Source organism: Hemicordylus capensis, chromosome 13, assembly GCF_027244095.1.
Source record: "Hemicordylus capensis ecotype Gifberg chromosome 13, rHemCap1.1.pri, whole genome shotgun sequence".
In the NCBI taxonomy this organism is placed as follows: domain Eukaryota; kingdom Metazoa; phylum Chordata; class Lepidosauria; order Squamata; family Cordylidae; genus Hemicordylus; species Hemicordylus capensis.
In genome coordinates, this window is record NC_069669.1 from 13,521,365 (window position 1) to 13,538,050 (window position 16,686).

The 16,686-nt window shown below is 48.5% G+C and overlaps 1 protein-coding gene across 1 annotated transcript; it reads left to right on the plus strand.

Moving 5' to 3' along the window:
* TEKT4 (tektin 4) lies at window positions 1-13,434 on the plus strand. The gene is made up of 6 exons (XM_053275657.1): window positions 1-1,845; window positions 3,075-3,145; window positions 8,641-8,784; window positions 9,340-9,562; window positions 12,304-12,458; window positions 13,072-13,434. The coding sequence occupies exons 1-6, from the start codon at window positions 1,312-1,314 to the stop codon at window positions 13,286-13,288; spliced, it is 1,344 nt and encodes a 447-aa protein (XP_053131632.1). The 5' UTR covers window positions 1-1,311; the 3' UTR covers window positions 13,289-13,434.
* Window positions 13,435-16,686: the final 3,252 nt, after the last annotated feature.

Consider the following 16,686-nt stretch of genomic DNA (forward strand, 5'->3'; position numbering starts at 1 on the left):
AAGACAATACTGAGCTAGATAGACCAAGGGTCTGACCCGGTATCTGGCAACTTCCTATGTTCCTACCACCTGCATGTTGAGGAGGGCTTTGGACTTGTATTGTGGAGGTGTGTCCCTTTCTCTTTGCCTGGATATTTTTCTTCTAATTTGTATGCTTCTTTGGGGTTTACCACAGGCCAAGGAAGGTAGGGGATTGATGTTTCTAAAATAAATACAAACATTAAAAGTGTATTGACAGACCGTATCTTGAGGCCCATGACAAATTACGAGAACCCCCAGGTCTACAATAATATGGCAAGACAGTTCATGGTTTCTGAAATAACTATTATTCAGTACAGTAAGTGAGCTTTCTGAATACACAGAACTCTTCTGCAGCCTATGTCACTTCGAAGCTTGTGCTGTGAACAAGTGCCCTAATAAAGAGATTATTTTGTCTCCCAACAAATGAAGTAGTTTACCATGCGGTAGCCTATCCCCTTGCAAGGGTCAAAATCCAGATGTGGGATCTGCATTCCTTTATGACTCCGACTCAGGGATGTTTTGTGCTTGTCCCCCTTTCCTAACTTGACTTTTAAAAATCCATGATTTTTAGTAGATTGTTTTTAGGTAGCATGGAGGGCCTGGGAGATGATTAATCACCTGCTTTTCAACCCACCTGTCCAGGTGGGTAGGACTACAATGCCCATCATTCTCGGCCACAGTGGCCAGCCATTGTGTTTGCAGATGATGGGAACCGTAGAGTCCTCCTGGGTCTGCTGAGCCAATTCAACGTCATCTGGGGACTGAAGCTTGAGAACCCCTGGACTAACTCTCCTTAATTGTCTTTTCCTTCCCTATTACAGTGAATCACCAGCATCAAATAGACTAAAACATAAACAAGTATGCTTTCAGCCTGCATCGATCAATTCACTAAAGTTTGATCCAATTAAAACCTACAGCCCTCGTTTTTAACTAATAAATGCAATGATTGTGACGATAAAAACGCCATGCAAGTTTGACTCGTTTGTGTGTTCGGCAACACACCGCTGGTTGCCAAGATCTCCCTGGGCAACAGGGAACTGTTGTCTTATGGGATGTCGCCGATGCAGCTCATTGGCTGGAAGCATCGCCAGGGCAACAGGAGGACTCAAAACTCCAGCAGCAGTTCGGATTTTCCGGGCAGCCTGAATCTGCTTTGCTCATTGTCCAGGGAGGTTACCCGTAGCAACGGGGCAGGTTTTCTTGCAGGTGTGAGCCGGGAACTTTCCTGGTTGCAGTGCTGGGTGGGGAGGAGTCCGCTTCGGGAGCTCGCTCGAATCGGGGAGCCGAACCATGGCGCAGACCGGTGTGCTTCTCACCAAGGAGCCAGCTCCACAAACCATCCCGGTCTGCGAGCTGCCGATGAAAGTCTACGAAGCGGCTCTGAATACCGGCCCCGATTCCTCCTGCGGCTTGGCTACCGCCGGCTTCCGCACAGCCAAATACCTGCCGGAGGAATGGCATCAGCACAACTACGCTCAGTACCACGAGGCCTTTGCCGACCGCGACCACTCCGAGCGATGCCGCCACGAGTCGCAGAACCTGGCGGCGTACACGGCCGAATTGTCTCAGCGGACCCAGGAGGACTCCACGGCCAAGGTGGGCGAGCGCCTCCAGGACATCCATTTCTGGAAGTCTGAACTCCAGCGGGAGATTGAGGACCTCACGGCCGAGACGGACCTGCTGGCCGCCCAGAAGCTGAGGCTGGAGCGGGCCCTCGACGCCACCGAGATCCCCTACAGCATTGCCACGGACAACCTGCAGTGCCGTGAGCGCCGACAGCCGCCCGATCTGGTGCGGGACCAGGTGGAGGCCGAGCTGCTCAAGGTAGGCTGTGCGGTGATGCTTCCTGAAGGCAAAGCGATGCTGCCTTCTTCGGGTCCTCCTCCCGCCTTCTACCCTATCCTAGGCCTGGTCAAGGCAAGCAGCAGAATAGGTGGCGAGACTTAAGAGAGCAGAGCTTCTCCAGGGTCTTGGTACTGGGCTATAACCATTACTCTGTACTAAGGTTCTCAACGTCTGCAAGTCAAAATATAGTGCTGAGAAGGCAGGATATACACTCATCTAATAAACAGTCTCCAGACCGGTGTGGAATAAAGAAGGAGCCACCCAGTACCAGATACTCAATTCAAACAAGCAAACGACAAATAGAATACCTAGAACACCCACAAGCAGCAGGGAGTAGAACACGTGGGGCTCATGTCAGGCAGAGTGATAGGAAGGTGGTAGGTTATGTTTTTATTTCATTTTGTTTTATAAATTCATATTCTTCCTATGCATTTGTATTTGCATATAAATATATGCATATATTAACCACCTAATGGCGCAGTGGGGAAGTAACTTGCCTAGCGAGCCAGAGGTTGCCGGTTCAAATCCCCACTGGTATGTTTTGCCCGACTATGGGAAACACCTACATCGGGCAGCAGCGATATAGGAAGATGCTGAAAGGCATCATCTCATACTGTGTGGGAGGAGGCAATGGCCAACCCCTTCTGTATACCCAAGACAACCACAGGGCTCTGTGGTTGCCAGGAGTTGACACTGACTCGACAGCACAACTTTAACTTAATATGCATATATTATATTTTTGGATACATGCATATTATTTTCCTATGTATGTATCCATATTTGTGTGTGTTAAAAAACACATTATTGGCCCCTTGCAAGACAGAGGAATGTGGTATATTATATAATATATTAATTTTCTATTATAAATGCATCCAGATGCACACGCACACATGCACAGAGAGAGAGAGAGAATATGAATATGAATGAACGAATGAATATTATTGGACCCTTGCAAGGCAGAATAAAAAGAATGTGATAGAGTGAATATTAGCAAAGCTGGAAATTGATTTTAGGTGGCACTCTTGGTAAAGAGTCCCTCGAAGCCAAATTGGGAAGCATTTCCTAGTGGTTGGAGGGCAAGGACCCGCAAAAGTTAAGTCCCATCTTCAGGTGATGGAGGTCTGGTATTGCAAACCGTTGCAAAGCAATCTCTCCACCCCATTCTGCAAGTGGTTTCTGCTACTAATATCTCTATGATGTTCATCTAGGAAGCAGAGCTCATCAGAAACATCCAAGAACTCCTGAAAAGGACTCTGAAGCAAGCTGTTAACCAAATTCAGTAAGATCCACTTTCCCTGTTCCCTGTATGCTGGGGATCGACAATACTTCCAACCTAGTCCTGGTAAAACACATTATCCACTGAAAGAAGGGCAGCATCTTCTGTAACTTATATATTCTCCCACTGCCTGAACAGAGACAGGATTTTTGCCTTCTGGGTTCAGGCTACATTCCAGAAATGTTGTGCATACTGTTAGTGAAACTGTCCCAGGGTGATTGATGAACATCCCTAAATTTGTGTTCAGCCTTGCCTGGGGAAATTAGCTCAGAAAGGACAGTTCCATGCCAGATTAAATTTGTGCAAAGTTGTGGACCCAGGAAATGACTGGACGGAGGCAAGATTGAAGTTTCAAAATCAAAAGAAATGTCTTTTTTGTAGGGAGGGGTACAGTGGAAAGAAATGTGTGGTTAAAGCAATATTACTATTGAAGGCAATGTTCAGCTGCAATGAGGCGTTTTAGCTTAAAGTCCTAATTGTATGAATTCCCAGGTGGGCAAGAGAAAGGCTTTTAGAGAAGGAGGCGGTCGGATTTAAGAAAAGGAGATAGGGATAGAGTTGGGCCCAACGAGGGGCAAATGTTCATATCACCTGATCTGGACGAAGAAACCTCGGGACTCCTGGAACAACCGAAGGACCTTGTTCCCCAGAGACAGCTCGGTCGGAGACTGGGGTGAGAAGGTTGAAGGGGGTTAGTTGGTAGAGGTGAATCCACGAGGGCACTTCTTCCATGGAACCAGCTTCCTACGTTAGCAAGGAAGACCGGACAGATCGGCCTGGGCAAAAAAGCCAAATGGGGGGTGGGTGGGAGTGGTATGAAGAACGGAACACAGCCCAGTGTGGTGATGGCCTGTGAACAGTAAATTGCCCAAGCAGCTGGTGACTCCAAGGTAGATGGTACACAAAGAGCACACTGGATCATGGAATTGGGGCTTGTTATAACCCCAAAACAATGTCCTGGGGGAACATTCTAATTGACCGTTCGGTTCAAGTCCAGACCGGACCTGAACTGGACTGGGCACCCCCTTGACTGCGCCCCCCCCCGGTCCGATTCGGGGTGGGGGGGGTGGGTTTCACGAACATTTTTGGCCTAGGTCATGCAGAGGCCAACTGCACAGGCGTGGCAGCCTCCCAAATGGCCACCGTGCTGGAGGGGGAAGGCCCGAATGGGCCGAAGAGCTGGCCGAATGGCCAGTAGAGGCATGAAGGGAGGCCAATGTGGGGGGCCTCTGTGGACCACCACCACCACTGCCTTCAACAACTCCCTCAAAGGGGTTAGTAAAAAATAAATAAATATTATTGTTGTTTTTAAAAAGCCCATTTGGGGAGAAGTTGAAGAAGCAAAGAGGCACCTTTTTAAAGTGGCGTTTCTCTTCTGTTTAGCAGGGGGAGAGCAACTGGCCCTCTCCAACCCCAGCACAGCATCCCTCCAGTGGCTGTTAGGAACACAAGAAGCTGTCTTCCCCGAGTCAGATCCTGGCTCCATCTAGCCCAGTATTGTCTACACAGACTAGCAATGGCTCTCCAGGGTTTCAGATGACTGTCTTCGCCAGCCCTACCTAGAGATGTTGCCAGGGATTGAACCCGGGACCTTGTGCAAGCAAAGCAATTGCTCAACTACCAAGCTATGGCCCCTAGGGGTATGCAAACTGGCTCGAATCTGAACTGGTTTGAAACTGAACCAGTTCGGTTTGAAGGTTTGGGGTAGGTTCTTGGTTCGGCTCGGCTCGACCCCAAACCAAACAACCCTCCCCCCATTCAGGGGTTCAACAAACATTTAAATTTTTCTTTTAACTTACTCCAGGGGGCTTCTCCAAAGTGGTGATGGAGGTCTGTGGAGGTTCCCCTTCCCCTCGCTGGCCTTCCTTCTATTAGAAATCGCCTGGTTCTGACATCTTCGGCCCTTTCCAGGCCTATTCCTGTGTTTGTCAAACTCGCCCCGAACCGGTAAGTGGTTCGAAGCGGGCCAAAACCAAACTGGCCCGATGTGGTTCGAGTTTGGTTCGAAGTCGAACCGAACCAGGCTAGGTGGGTTTTGTGCACATCCCTAAGGCAGGGGTTCCCAACCTGTGGCACGCCAGATGAGTCTGAACTACAACTCCCATCATCCCCAGCTGTAATAAATTGTGGGATGGGATTAAGTAGTTCTGCAACATCTAGAGCGCCCCACGTTGCCTAGCCTTGCCCTCAGGGGAGGATCTTACAGTGCTCACCGGTAGCCTCCCATCCAAATGCAAACCAAGGTGGACCCTGCTTAGCAAAGGGGACAATTCATGCTCGTTACCATGGGACCAGCAATCCTTACGTTTCTGTTTAGAATCTGAGCCCTTTGGGGACCGAGCACTGTCCTTTCTTAGTATTTGTTTTCTAGGTGAACAGCTACCATAACTTTTGTGGGAAGCGGTATATGGATATTCACAGTCGTAGTGATAGCGAAGGCTTCCCACACTGCTGCCTTTGCGTGAAAGCCTTGGAGGTTTTTTGTTGCAAAGGTGTGGTGTGGTGTGGAACCGCCACGGATTGCCTTGTTGCTGATCACTTTTTCTGAGTGTAACAATGCGGCTCACCATGTTATCTTAGCATTATAGATTGGGGTTGGGTACACGCAGCTCAGAAGATGAGCTCGGTGTGCATTCCACATGCCAGCCGGCCAGCCCGTATCGGAGCACACACAACACATCCTGGACAGAAGCCGTGAGGGCCAGGTTAATGGATTTGCATTTAAGGGGCCAGCAGCAGGATAGAGGTGTGAGGAGAGATGACCTTGTGGAAAGAAAGGGAAGATTGTGCCGTCGAGTTGCTGCTGACTCCTAGCGATCATATTCCATGTGGTTTTCTTGTTAGAATACAGGAGGGGTTGACCATTGCCGCCTCCTGCGCAGTATGAGATGATGCCTTTCCGCATCTTCCTAGATCGCTGCTGCCCGATAGAGGTGACCCTACAGATGTATTTACTAGGCACAGTCTGGGGAGCACACCAGCGGGGATTCGAACTCACAGCCTCTGGCTCCCTAGGCAAGCTGCTTCCCCGCTGTGGACCTTGTGGAGAACCCTGTGGAGGCCCACCCTTATGACTTCTTTTTAAATGCCTTCCAAAGAGAGAACGTTTTCCAGTCATTGCCACCAGATGGTAGTATTAACTAAGAAACAGGAATCCGTTTGGCTGTCATAGCAATTGTGGATGCTGTGGGATGTGAAGGAGTTGGGAAGGAGAGCTGGTCTTGTGGTAAAGGTAAAGTGTGCCATCAAGTCCTGGCGCCCACAGAGCCCTGTGGCTGTCTTTGGTAGAATGCAGGAGGGGTTGACCATTGCCTCCTCCCACACAGTATGAGATGATGCCTTTCAGCACCTTCCTCTATCGCTGCTGCCCGATATAGTACCAGTGGGGATTCGAACCGGCAACTTTCTGCTTCTTAATCAAGCATTTCCCCGCTGCGCCACTTAAGGTGGCTTGTGGTAACAAGCATGAATTGTCCCCTTTGCTAAGCAGGGTCTGCCTTGGTTTGCATTTGGATGGGAGGCGACATGTGAGCGTTGCAAGATATGGGGCCACAGCTCCATGGAAGAGCGTCTCCATGCTTGTGTGCGGGCAGTCCCGGGTTCAGTCCCTTGCAGCCTCTCCAGGAAGGGCTGGGAGAGAGTCCTGCCTGTAATCTTGGAGAGCTGCTGCCAGTCAGTGTAGACAATATTGAGCTGGGCAGGCCAATGGCCTGACTCAGTATAAAGCAGCTTCCTATGTCCCTGTGAAGGATGCAGAAGTAAGGGAGCTTCCTTTTCTCCCTGATTGCTTGTGACAGTTGAGATGAGAGGTGCTCTTACCCCTGGACTTTGGGGCTGAAGTCCAGGGCCTCCACAGCCCCTGGGGGTCCCCAAATCCTCTTTAGTCTGTCCCAGGTGGTGTGATCACCCTGCCGAGCATGATGATGCTTAATTTGCAGGGGAGGGGGTCCTCCACGGTCCTTTAGGTCCAGGCTCCAAAATGACCTAGCTGCACCTCTGGTCGAGATAGAACCTGCACTTCTCCCCCAAATATGAAATGCGTCAGATAAGGCGACAACAGTTTGTGTAGCTCACTGCGGGATGAAGAATCTCCTTTCCCCCTTCTGATATTTTTTTTTGGGGGGCGGGAGGAGAGAAGAGGCAGCACGAGCCGTTTGCTTCCTCTCCCCCCTGAGCTCCGTAATGCCACCGGACAGACATGTGCGTGTCGGCTTTGCAAATCGGTCTGCCGCTTTGTCCCCAGCAAGCAGGCAAATGGCTCTTTCCACAGCCGATTGGATGTCTGTGTAGCAGCAGCGCCGGCAAAGCTCTTGACCAACGGACTGGAATTCGTACCTACAATGGGCTCTTGATACATTTTGAACGACTTGAACTACACTTTTCAAACCATCACCTAATTATTTGTAAGCACACTTGTCAAGGGGTGTGTGTGTGTGTGTGTCAAGTGTGATTCTTCTCTTGGATCAGAGATTCCGTTTTGAAATGTTCTCAGTACTTCAGTCTATCATGTCTGGGGTTTCCTTATTCCTTAGCTCATTATTGTATCTTACAAGGAAACTTCCTTATACTGAGTCAGATGGTCTAGTTAGCTCAGTATTGCCTACTCTGACTGGCAGCAGCTCTCCAAGGTTTGAAGCGGGAGTCTCCCCAAACCTACCCGGAGATGCTGCCAGTGGTTGAACCCAGGATGACCTGCAGCCATAGCCGATGCTCTGTCACTGAGCTATGGCCCCATTAGTCTAAACTACGGAAAGGATTTCTCAAATTTGGGTTCCCAGATGTCGTTGGAATACAACGCCCATCTTCCCCAGTTGGGGATGATGGGAGTTGTAGTCCCAAAACATGTGGGGACCTAAGTTTGAGAACCTCTAGAGGAAGGAATCAGGAGGCCCAGACATTAAGTGATGGGATTTAGGGAGAGAGAGAACAAAAGCAATTCTTCTGTATTGAACTCAATACAAGAGAGAATCTCAGACATCCAACTTTTCCCATCGTTGTTCCATGGCTCCAGAGTTGTGCCTTAGAAACTGATTTCAGGATCCTGATGGTTTTGCTCTGGAAATCACCCGTAAGGAGGTAAATGAATCTGGTTACCAACATCTGTATATTAGGCATTTCAAAAACCAGCTCTCCTCTGAATGGGTCCGGGGCAGTATTCCCTCTAACAGGGATCCCCAGATGTTGTTGACTACAAATCCCAGAATCCCCAGCTGCAATGGCGTTTGCGTGGGAATTCTGGGAGTTGTAGTCAACAACTTCTGGGAATCCCTGTTAGAGGAAACACTGGTCGGGGCGCGTGTGTGTGTGTCTCAAAATTCCACCCAGTCTCTCACTCTACAATGCTGCCTTTTTGAGGAATCGCATTTTACAAGTTTTGCTCAGGTGGGGAGCACAGGTTGAGCCATCCAAGTGGATCACGCAGGCGGTGTGCTTTTAAACAGGCGTTAGAAACGCGACTTCTGCTCTGACCTGACCTTGCCGATCCCTTGATTCTTTAGGTTAAACCGAGATCAGAAGCAGATCCTCGAAATGGATTGGTCTGATAAGGTTGAGACGTACAACATCGATGAGAAATGTGGCAGGTACAATAACCAGAGTACCAACATCCAGTTCCATCCAAGCTCAGCCAAGTTTGAGGACAGGTGAGAACCTTTGCATTACCTACACCTGTGAAGAAAGTGGGCAAACATTAGAGTCTTTTGCATCCCCCTTTGAAGGGCACCACGCAGGGTTCAAGAGCTTGCATGTTCAGTGACGGCAACTCCCAACCTCACTTTCTTTTCCAAAAAGCAACTGGAGAGTTGGTTAGATCCTGCCCTGCAGCTATGGTCCCAATCCAAAGCACATATCCTGCACAGCTTCCTTAATGAAATGAGAGCCCCTGGCTTCTTGATGCTGCCGTCTTGCTCACCCTCTGCCTGCTATGGATGCTGGACTAGAGAGGCCTTGGGCCTGATCCAGCAGGGCTGTTCTTAGGGTCACTTCCCACAGTATGCCCTGGGAGACATCTCTCTGGTCCTGGAGCACGGCAGCCCACTTCACATGGAGTGGCGTGGCGCTAGGCTTCATGACTGAGCAGTTGCTGTTGACTGGTGATCTCGAATGTCTTCTTGAAATGGTGGATTCTTCCTTTTGCACTGGACACCAGTGCGGTAGAGATCTTCTAGAGACGTGGCACACTTGCTTCTACCCCGCAGTGCTTCCACACCAGAAACGTGGGCCAAGCACAGCCACGACAACATCTACCGGGCAGAGCGAGAGCGGCTAGCGTCCATCAACCTCCGTGCCCTGATCGACAACATCCTCCACGACACGTCCGAGGATCTGCGCATGCAGTGCGACGTGGTTAACGAGGCCTTTGCCAAGCGCTGTGAGGAGATGGAGGATGCCAAGCAGAAGCTGGAGCACCACTTGAGGAAAGTAGGTTCTTCGGTTTTGTCCCAGGGTGGGAGGGAGTTGGTCCTTCTCACAGGCCGTGCTCTAAAGCAGGGCTTCTCAACATTTGGTCCTCAGATGTTATTGGACTTCAATTCCCATAATTCCCAACCAAAAGCCACTGGGGCAGGGGATTGTGGGAGTTGAAGTCCAATAACATCTGGAGACCCAACGTTGAGAATCCCTGCTCTAAAGCAACGGTTCTCCTCCTTGGCTCCCCAGGTGTTGTTGGACTACAACTCCCATCGTCCCCAGCCACAAAGGCCATCAGTGCGATGATGGGAGTTGTAGTCTAGCATCACCATCAACACTGCAACTAAGCTACATTCAAAGGGCACGGCGTGCCCCTTTAGTTAAGGCGTGTAGCAAAAGCAAGCTTCCGTCACTATAAGCCTCACAATTTTATTGTGACGCAGAATGTCAAAATGACGTGGGCTCCATCTCTAGCCGTTCCACATATAAAAGAGGAATCTATGATGGTAGGCCAGGGGTTCCCAACTGGTGGTCCTCCAGAAGTTGCTGAACTACAACTCCCATCATCCCCAGCTACAATTTATTGTGGCTGGGAATGCTGGGAGTTGTGCTCAGCAACATCTGGAGGACCACAGATTGGGAACCGCTGTGGTTGGCCACTGGATTGGACCAATGGTCTAACTCGGTATAAAGCAGTCTCTTATGTTCCTGGGTTCTGATTTGCATTTGAGCGGGAGACCACATGTGGGAGCACTGCAAGATATTCCCTTTAGGGGACGGAGCCGCTCTGGGAAGAGCATCTGCAGGCTTGCATGCAGAAGGTTCCAAGTTCCCTCCCTGGCAGCATCTCCAAGGTAGGGCTGAGAGAGACTCCTGCCTTCAACCTTGGAGAAGCCGCTGCCAGTCTATGAAGACAATACTGAGCTAGATGGAGCAATGGTCTGACTCAGTATACGGCAGCTTCCGATGTTCCTATGATTACCTTAATTTGTGCACAGTATTAAAACCCCAGAGGGTGTTCTTCTGGCACTTTCTGATGCACTTCCCTCTGTGGTATAGAGGGTAGGTTTCTTAAAATTCCGTATCCGGAATGTTTGTCTTCCTGCAGTTCAGGTGAAGTTGAGATGGTAAAGCACGTTTGATCATAAAGGTAAAGTGTGCCGTCGAGTTGGTGTCGACTCCTGGTGCCCACAGAGCTCTGTGGTTGTCTTTGGTAGAATACAGGAGGGGTTTACCATCGCCACATCCTGCGCAGTATGAGATGATGCCTTTCAGCATCTTCCTATATCACTGCTACCCAATATAGGTGTTTCCCAGACTATGGGAAACATACCAGCAGGGATTCGAACCGGCAAACTTCTGCTTGTTAGTCAAGCATTTCCCCGCTGCGCCTTTTATAGGGAGTTATGTGAACATTTTATTTTTCCTTTTACATCAAAGTTTCCATGTTGCTCCAAAGAATTTTGTTTCTTTTCTTTTATCTGACCAGAATCAAGTTGCTACTTAGAATGTTGCCAGATTTTGTGCAGTAGAGACCGTTGTGGGGTTATTCAAAATTCTTGTTGAATTAGTTTTCTTAATCAAATGTTCTGGTTCCTGTGGGTAATTTGGATGATATTGTTTCTGTTTTGAACAGTTGTCATAACAATGTAAACGGATATTAGTGTATTTGGTTTCTACTGGTTGGTGACCAAAATAATGTTTAAACTGAACTTTATTCCTTATAAATATGTATGTATGTATGTATTTATTTAACATATTAGTATACTGCCCAAAACGCATGTCTCTGGGTGGTTTACAACAAAACAATAAAAACAACAAGTAAAAAGGTTAGAACATTACAACAATTTAAAACTTAAAACAACATTAAAACTATTTAAAATCATCAAACTATTAAAACATTAATTAATTGATTGATTGATTATGACATCTGTTGAGCTAATAACTTTAAACTTGGCATGTGTAACAACAAATGTGCCCAATTTCAGAGCCTGAATTACAAAGATAAAAGTTTTCACAAGTACTGTACAGCACGTTAAACAGTTCTGGAAACTGACACATTGGTCAATTTACCAAAATATGTCCTCAAAAGAATTTACTGCGTTTGGATCTATAAAGACTTTTTTTTTTTTTTTGAGAAAAAGTCTTGTGTTTTGGAGACTGAATGCATTTTGGAACCAGAGCTCTCACAAGATAGATCTGGTTCCTTCTTTTGAGAATATTTTTTGGTCACTTGGGGACCAGCAGTGCCTAAGAATGTATATTTGTATTTTTCACAAGTATTGTTTGAAAAATTTTATAGTTTATGCTTATGACTTTATGAGATGGTTATTTATTATTGATATCATTTTAGAGTCTAAACACTATATTGACAGACCTGAGCTCAGTACAGTGGTCCCTCGACTTACGATGTTAATCCGTTCCGAACGCACGTTCGGAGGTCGAAATTTTCGCAAGTCGAAGAGCGCATCCACGGAGGTCTGAAAACATTCGTAAGTCGAGGAAGCCGCATCTAAAAATTCGTAGGTCGAGTAAGCTGAATCTAAACCGGCAACTACTTCCGGTCTTTTTTGTCATTCGTACCTCGAAAACAGCGTAAGTCGAGTAGTTCGTAGGTCGAGGGACCACTGTATATTGCTTTTGGATTCTTCAGATATATTTTATGAATCAAAAGCCCGAGCAGAAGCATTTGATTCCAAGCAAGTTCTGCGGTATTTCTAAGACGTTTCTTTCTCTTGGTTCCTTTTTGACAGACGCTGAAAGAGATCGGGGACCAAGAGTACAACATTGCCGCTCTGAAGCAAGCCATCATAGACAAAGAGACGCCCCTCAAAGTGGCTCAGACGAGGCTGTATGACCGTTCCTTCCGGCCCAACGTTGATCTCTGTAGGGATGCTGCCCAGTTCAGGTGAGCGCCTTGTTGCTGTGTGAGATTTTTAGTCTGTGGTTCCCTTCCCATTCAGAGCAAAGCTCAAGAGAGCTGACATAAAGACAGGCAGCAGCAAAAAAAATCCAGTCCAAAGCTGTTTTCAATGACCTTCTTTAATGCACAATTGGATACTGAGCAAGATGACACTTAGTCCTCATTAAGATCTCTGGGGCACCTTGTTTGGATGAGAAGGTTTCCTTTCAGGGCCGGGATTAGGGGTGCTCCAGGAGAAACCTGGCTTTGGTGCTCCCCTGTCCCCTTTGCCTGTGCAGGTAGCTGCACAGGTGATCCTGACACCCTCCCTGGCCGGCTGGTTCTGATGGTGCATACACCTGCCTGTGGCCATCCGTCACCTGATTGGCTGGCCGGCTGGTTGTGGCAGCTGACTAGCTGACTCCGAAGGTTTGCACATGTGACCCAGGCCATTGGCGCCTCTCTCTATTTGGCGCCTCGCCTGCTGCCTAGTTTGCCTACTGGGCGGGCCGGACCTGTCCCCTGGCAAAAGAGGCACGGTTTCCCGGCAGGGTACTACCCAAGCCTCCGCTCTCTCTTTTAGAAATGTGCCCTCACGCTTCTGTCTCCTCCCATCCAGGCTGATCAGTGAAGTCGAGGAGCTGACAGCATCGATCGCGGCTCTCAAGAAGCAGCTTCTGGAAGCGGAGCAGTCCCTGAGAAACCTGGAGGACTCGCGGATGAGTCTGGAGAAGGAGATTGCGGTCAAGGCAAACAGCCTCTTCATCGACCGGCAGAAATGCATGGCTCACCGCGCCCGATACCCCACCGTGCTTAAAATAGCAGGCTACCAGTAGCAATGCTGCCCGGCCCATGAGCAGCAGGTGAGCTGCAGAGAGTTATTCGGAAATGCGGAATGCACTTACTTAGGACTATAAGCTCTCCACCCCACCCACCCACCCCAGTTTATTTAGGTTTAAATTAAATGCAGACATATTCGACATTGCCTGTCTCTGGTTGCATCCTTTTACCTGGAGAATAAACCCGTGGAGTCCTCCAAGGTAGCATGGTGTTCAGGTGTATGAGCAGGTAAGTACCGAGTTCAGATCTCATTGAGACTCCAAATTGAACAGCCTCACCACCAATGGAAGGGCAGGGGGTTGCTCTCTTTTCCCTGCCTGAGGGCTTCCTAGAGGCACCAGGATGGCCACTGCCCAAGGCAGGATGCTGGCCCGGTTGGCCTTGGCCTTGATCCAGCAGGGCTGTTCTGGAGAGCTGGTCTTGTGGTAGCAAGTATGACTTGTCCCCTTAGCTAAGCAGGGTCCACCCTGGTTGCATATGAATGGGAGACTAGAAGTGTGAGCACTGTAGGAGATTCCTCTTAGGGGATGGAGCCGCTCTGGGAAGAGCATCTAGGTTCCAAGTTCCCTCCTTGGCATCTCCAAGATAGGGCTGAGAGAAACACCAGCCTGCAACCTTGGAGAAGCTGCTGCCAGTGTGAAGACAATACTGAGCTCCAGTACTGAGTGGTCTGACTCGGTATAGGGCAGCTTCCTATGTTCCTATGTGCGGGGAGAAGATTTTGAGATGAGACCAATGTGTAGAGGAGGAGAGGCCGGGCAATAGCTGCTAGCAATGGAGCCTCCATGTTCAGTAGCAGTCTGCCTCTGTGTACCATGCACTGGGGAGGGGGGCTTCTGCCTTCTCACCCTCCTTCATGACTTCCTGGACGAAACTGGTTCCTGCAGGAACCAGAACACTGATCCAGGCAGACCTTTGAACGGATCCAGCAGTGGGGTTCTTCTAACAGTCTTAGTAAGGCAGTGGCAACCTATGGGTGGAATGCCGCGTGGGAAAACGCAAACTGGATATTTGGGTGGGTGACGAACGAGAAGCCAGCCTTGGGAGGCTGAAGAGCGTTCTGTGGGCTCCACGCAATCCAGCAATCATCCCAGCCTCAACCAGGGCTTCAGATGAAGAGGCATTGATTGTCCTCCTTGTGGCCGATGCTGTTTGATCAGACCGCGGATGTGTGCGGTGGTTACTATAGTAACTTGCAAAGGCATCTTTCTGCTGCTTTATCTGTGGCTCAGCCCGTCCACTCTGCACATAGCTTTGGAGCCTTTTCCAGCCAGCCAGCCTGCCCCGAGGAAGCTCTCTGGCCTGTTGCCTGCTCGGGATGGGACGCTTCTGGCTCATCAGCCACTTATAGGTTCCGGCTGCCTGGGAAGGGCTCCAGCGTGCTATTTAAACCAGGACAAGCCGGTCTACTCAAGGAGAGCTGTGCAGCAACCCCCTGGGAAATCGCATGTGTCTTAGAGAAACTCCTTGGATTCCCCCTTTTAAAATAATAATAATAATAATAATTTTCCAGACAGGATGGACAGTTTTAAGAAACATACATTAAGACAGAGAAATGTAACTGATTAAGAATTCGCATAGTACAATATTTCTCTCTCTCTCTCACAACGCTCTGTAATATATAAATAGCCACCCCATTTCTCAAAACCCTCCCCACTTTCAGATAAACGAGCAAAATAAAATTTTTTTTTAAATTAACAAAAAGAACAAACCAAAAGCAAAGCTTCTAATAAAACAGGATCACCTTGACCACTAATTTCTAAAAAGGTTGAGCTGGTCTGCAGGCAGGAGAGCTGGTCTTGTGGTAGCAAGCAGGAATTGTCCCCTTTGCTAAGCAGGGTCCTCCCTGGTTTGCATTTGAATGGGAGACTACATGTATGAGCACTGTAAAAAGGGGATGGGGCCACTCTGAGAACCACACCTGCCTGTTTGCCTGCAAAATGTTCCAAGGTCCCTCCCTGGCATCTCCAAGAGGGAGTCCTGCCTGCAATCTTGGAGAAGCCGCTGCCAGTCTGTGTAGACAATCCTGAGCTTGATGGACCAAGGGTCTGACTTGGTATATGGCAGCTTTCTATGTTCCTATCCTTCACAGTGCATGCAGTTCTAAGAATGGATTCCAGATTTCCTGGGATGTGGCAGGAGCTTCTCCCTTTTTAAATAAGCCATTTTTTTCACAAGCACCCCAAAGCTGAACATATATAAGGCGCTTAACCACGGCTTCCCTTGAACATCTTCTCAGGTCCTGAAATTTCACTGGATCTGTGGCCTCATGGTCTGTTGCTCGCTCCGATTTTGCTGGGGCTGATATTTGTAGTGCTGTTAGAGCAATGAGATAATTGGGCTCTTTTAGTTAAGGTTAATGGGACTTCTTCCTTAAGAAACAGGATGCAGTTGCTAATTAATAGTTCTCCTTTCCATGAGCTAATGAGATTTGCAGTAAAATAGAAAATACTTCAGCATTAGACCCGTATAACAAGACAGTGTGCCTAGTAACATTTGATCCGCAGATTTAGTACACCAGAAACAAAACCCTACATATTCTTTAATCTCCAAAGCAAATTGCGTTAAATTCACAATTTGCCCACGTCACCATGGGAGATTAACAGGGTTCCATGAAAACACCAGAATTGCTATCGTGGTGGCAGGCCTCTTGGGAGGCCCTCAGACCATTTTGAACCCCTCCCCCAAGACAGAAGGAGGCCACGGATCAGATCCTCAAGGTCCGTGGGAAAGACTGCCTCTGGTGTTCACGATTCGGCCAGCCAAATTGCATTTTGGCACATCCCTATTCTACTGGTCCAGCTTTGCTTGATCTGACTTGCCCTTCATAGTGACGTAGTGAGGACAGTCACAGGCAGTGTCCCCTCTAAGGCGTGTGCACGTGCTTACACTTTTTTGATGTCCGCTCAGTTAATTGTTGATCCTGCTCAGTTTGGATCAGGAAGACACCACTCTGAATGTATGTGCGCACGCACTCCCTTGATACTGCCACCCAGCACAGAACTGATTACGCACACAGATGGAAAGAATGAGAAAGAACACTGGTCACAGGGGTGGGTACTGATAGCAAATGCCTCTCTGTTCTCAAGGAATCGAATATTTATTATAGACATTGACCAGTATGCATACAGTTGTGTTTTAAACCACAGTGAATAAATATGACCAGGCTCAAACTATCATGCTTCGGACACATTATGCAAAGACCCAGCTCCCTTGAGAAGTCCATAATGCTGGGAAAAGTGGAAGGAAAGAGAAGAAGAGGATGACCAGCAGCAAGGTGGATGGACGCGCTGATAGCAATGAAGGCACCACTGAGAGACCTGAAAGGCCAAGTGGAAGACAGATCATCCTGGAGAGAATCTATCTATGTGGTCACTAAGAGTTGTCACCAACT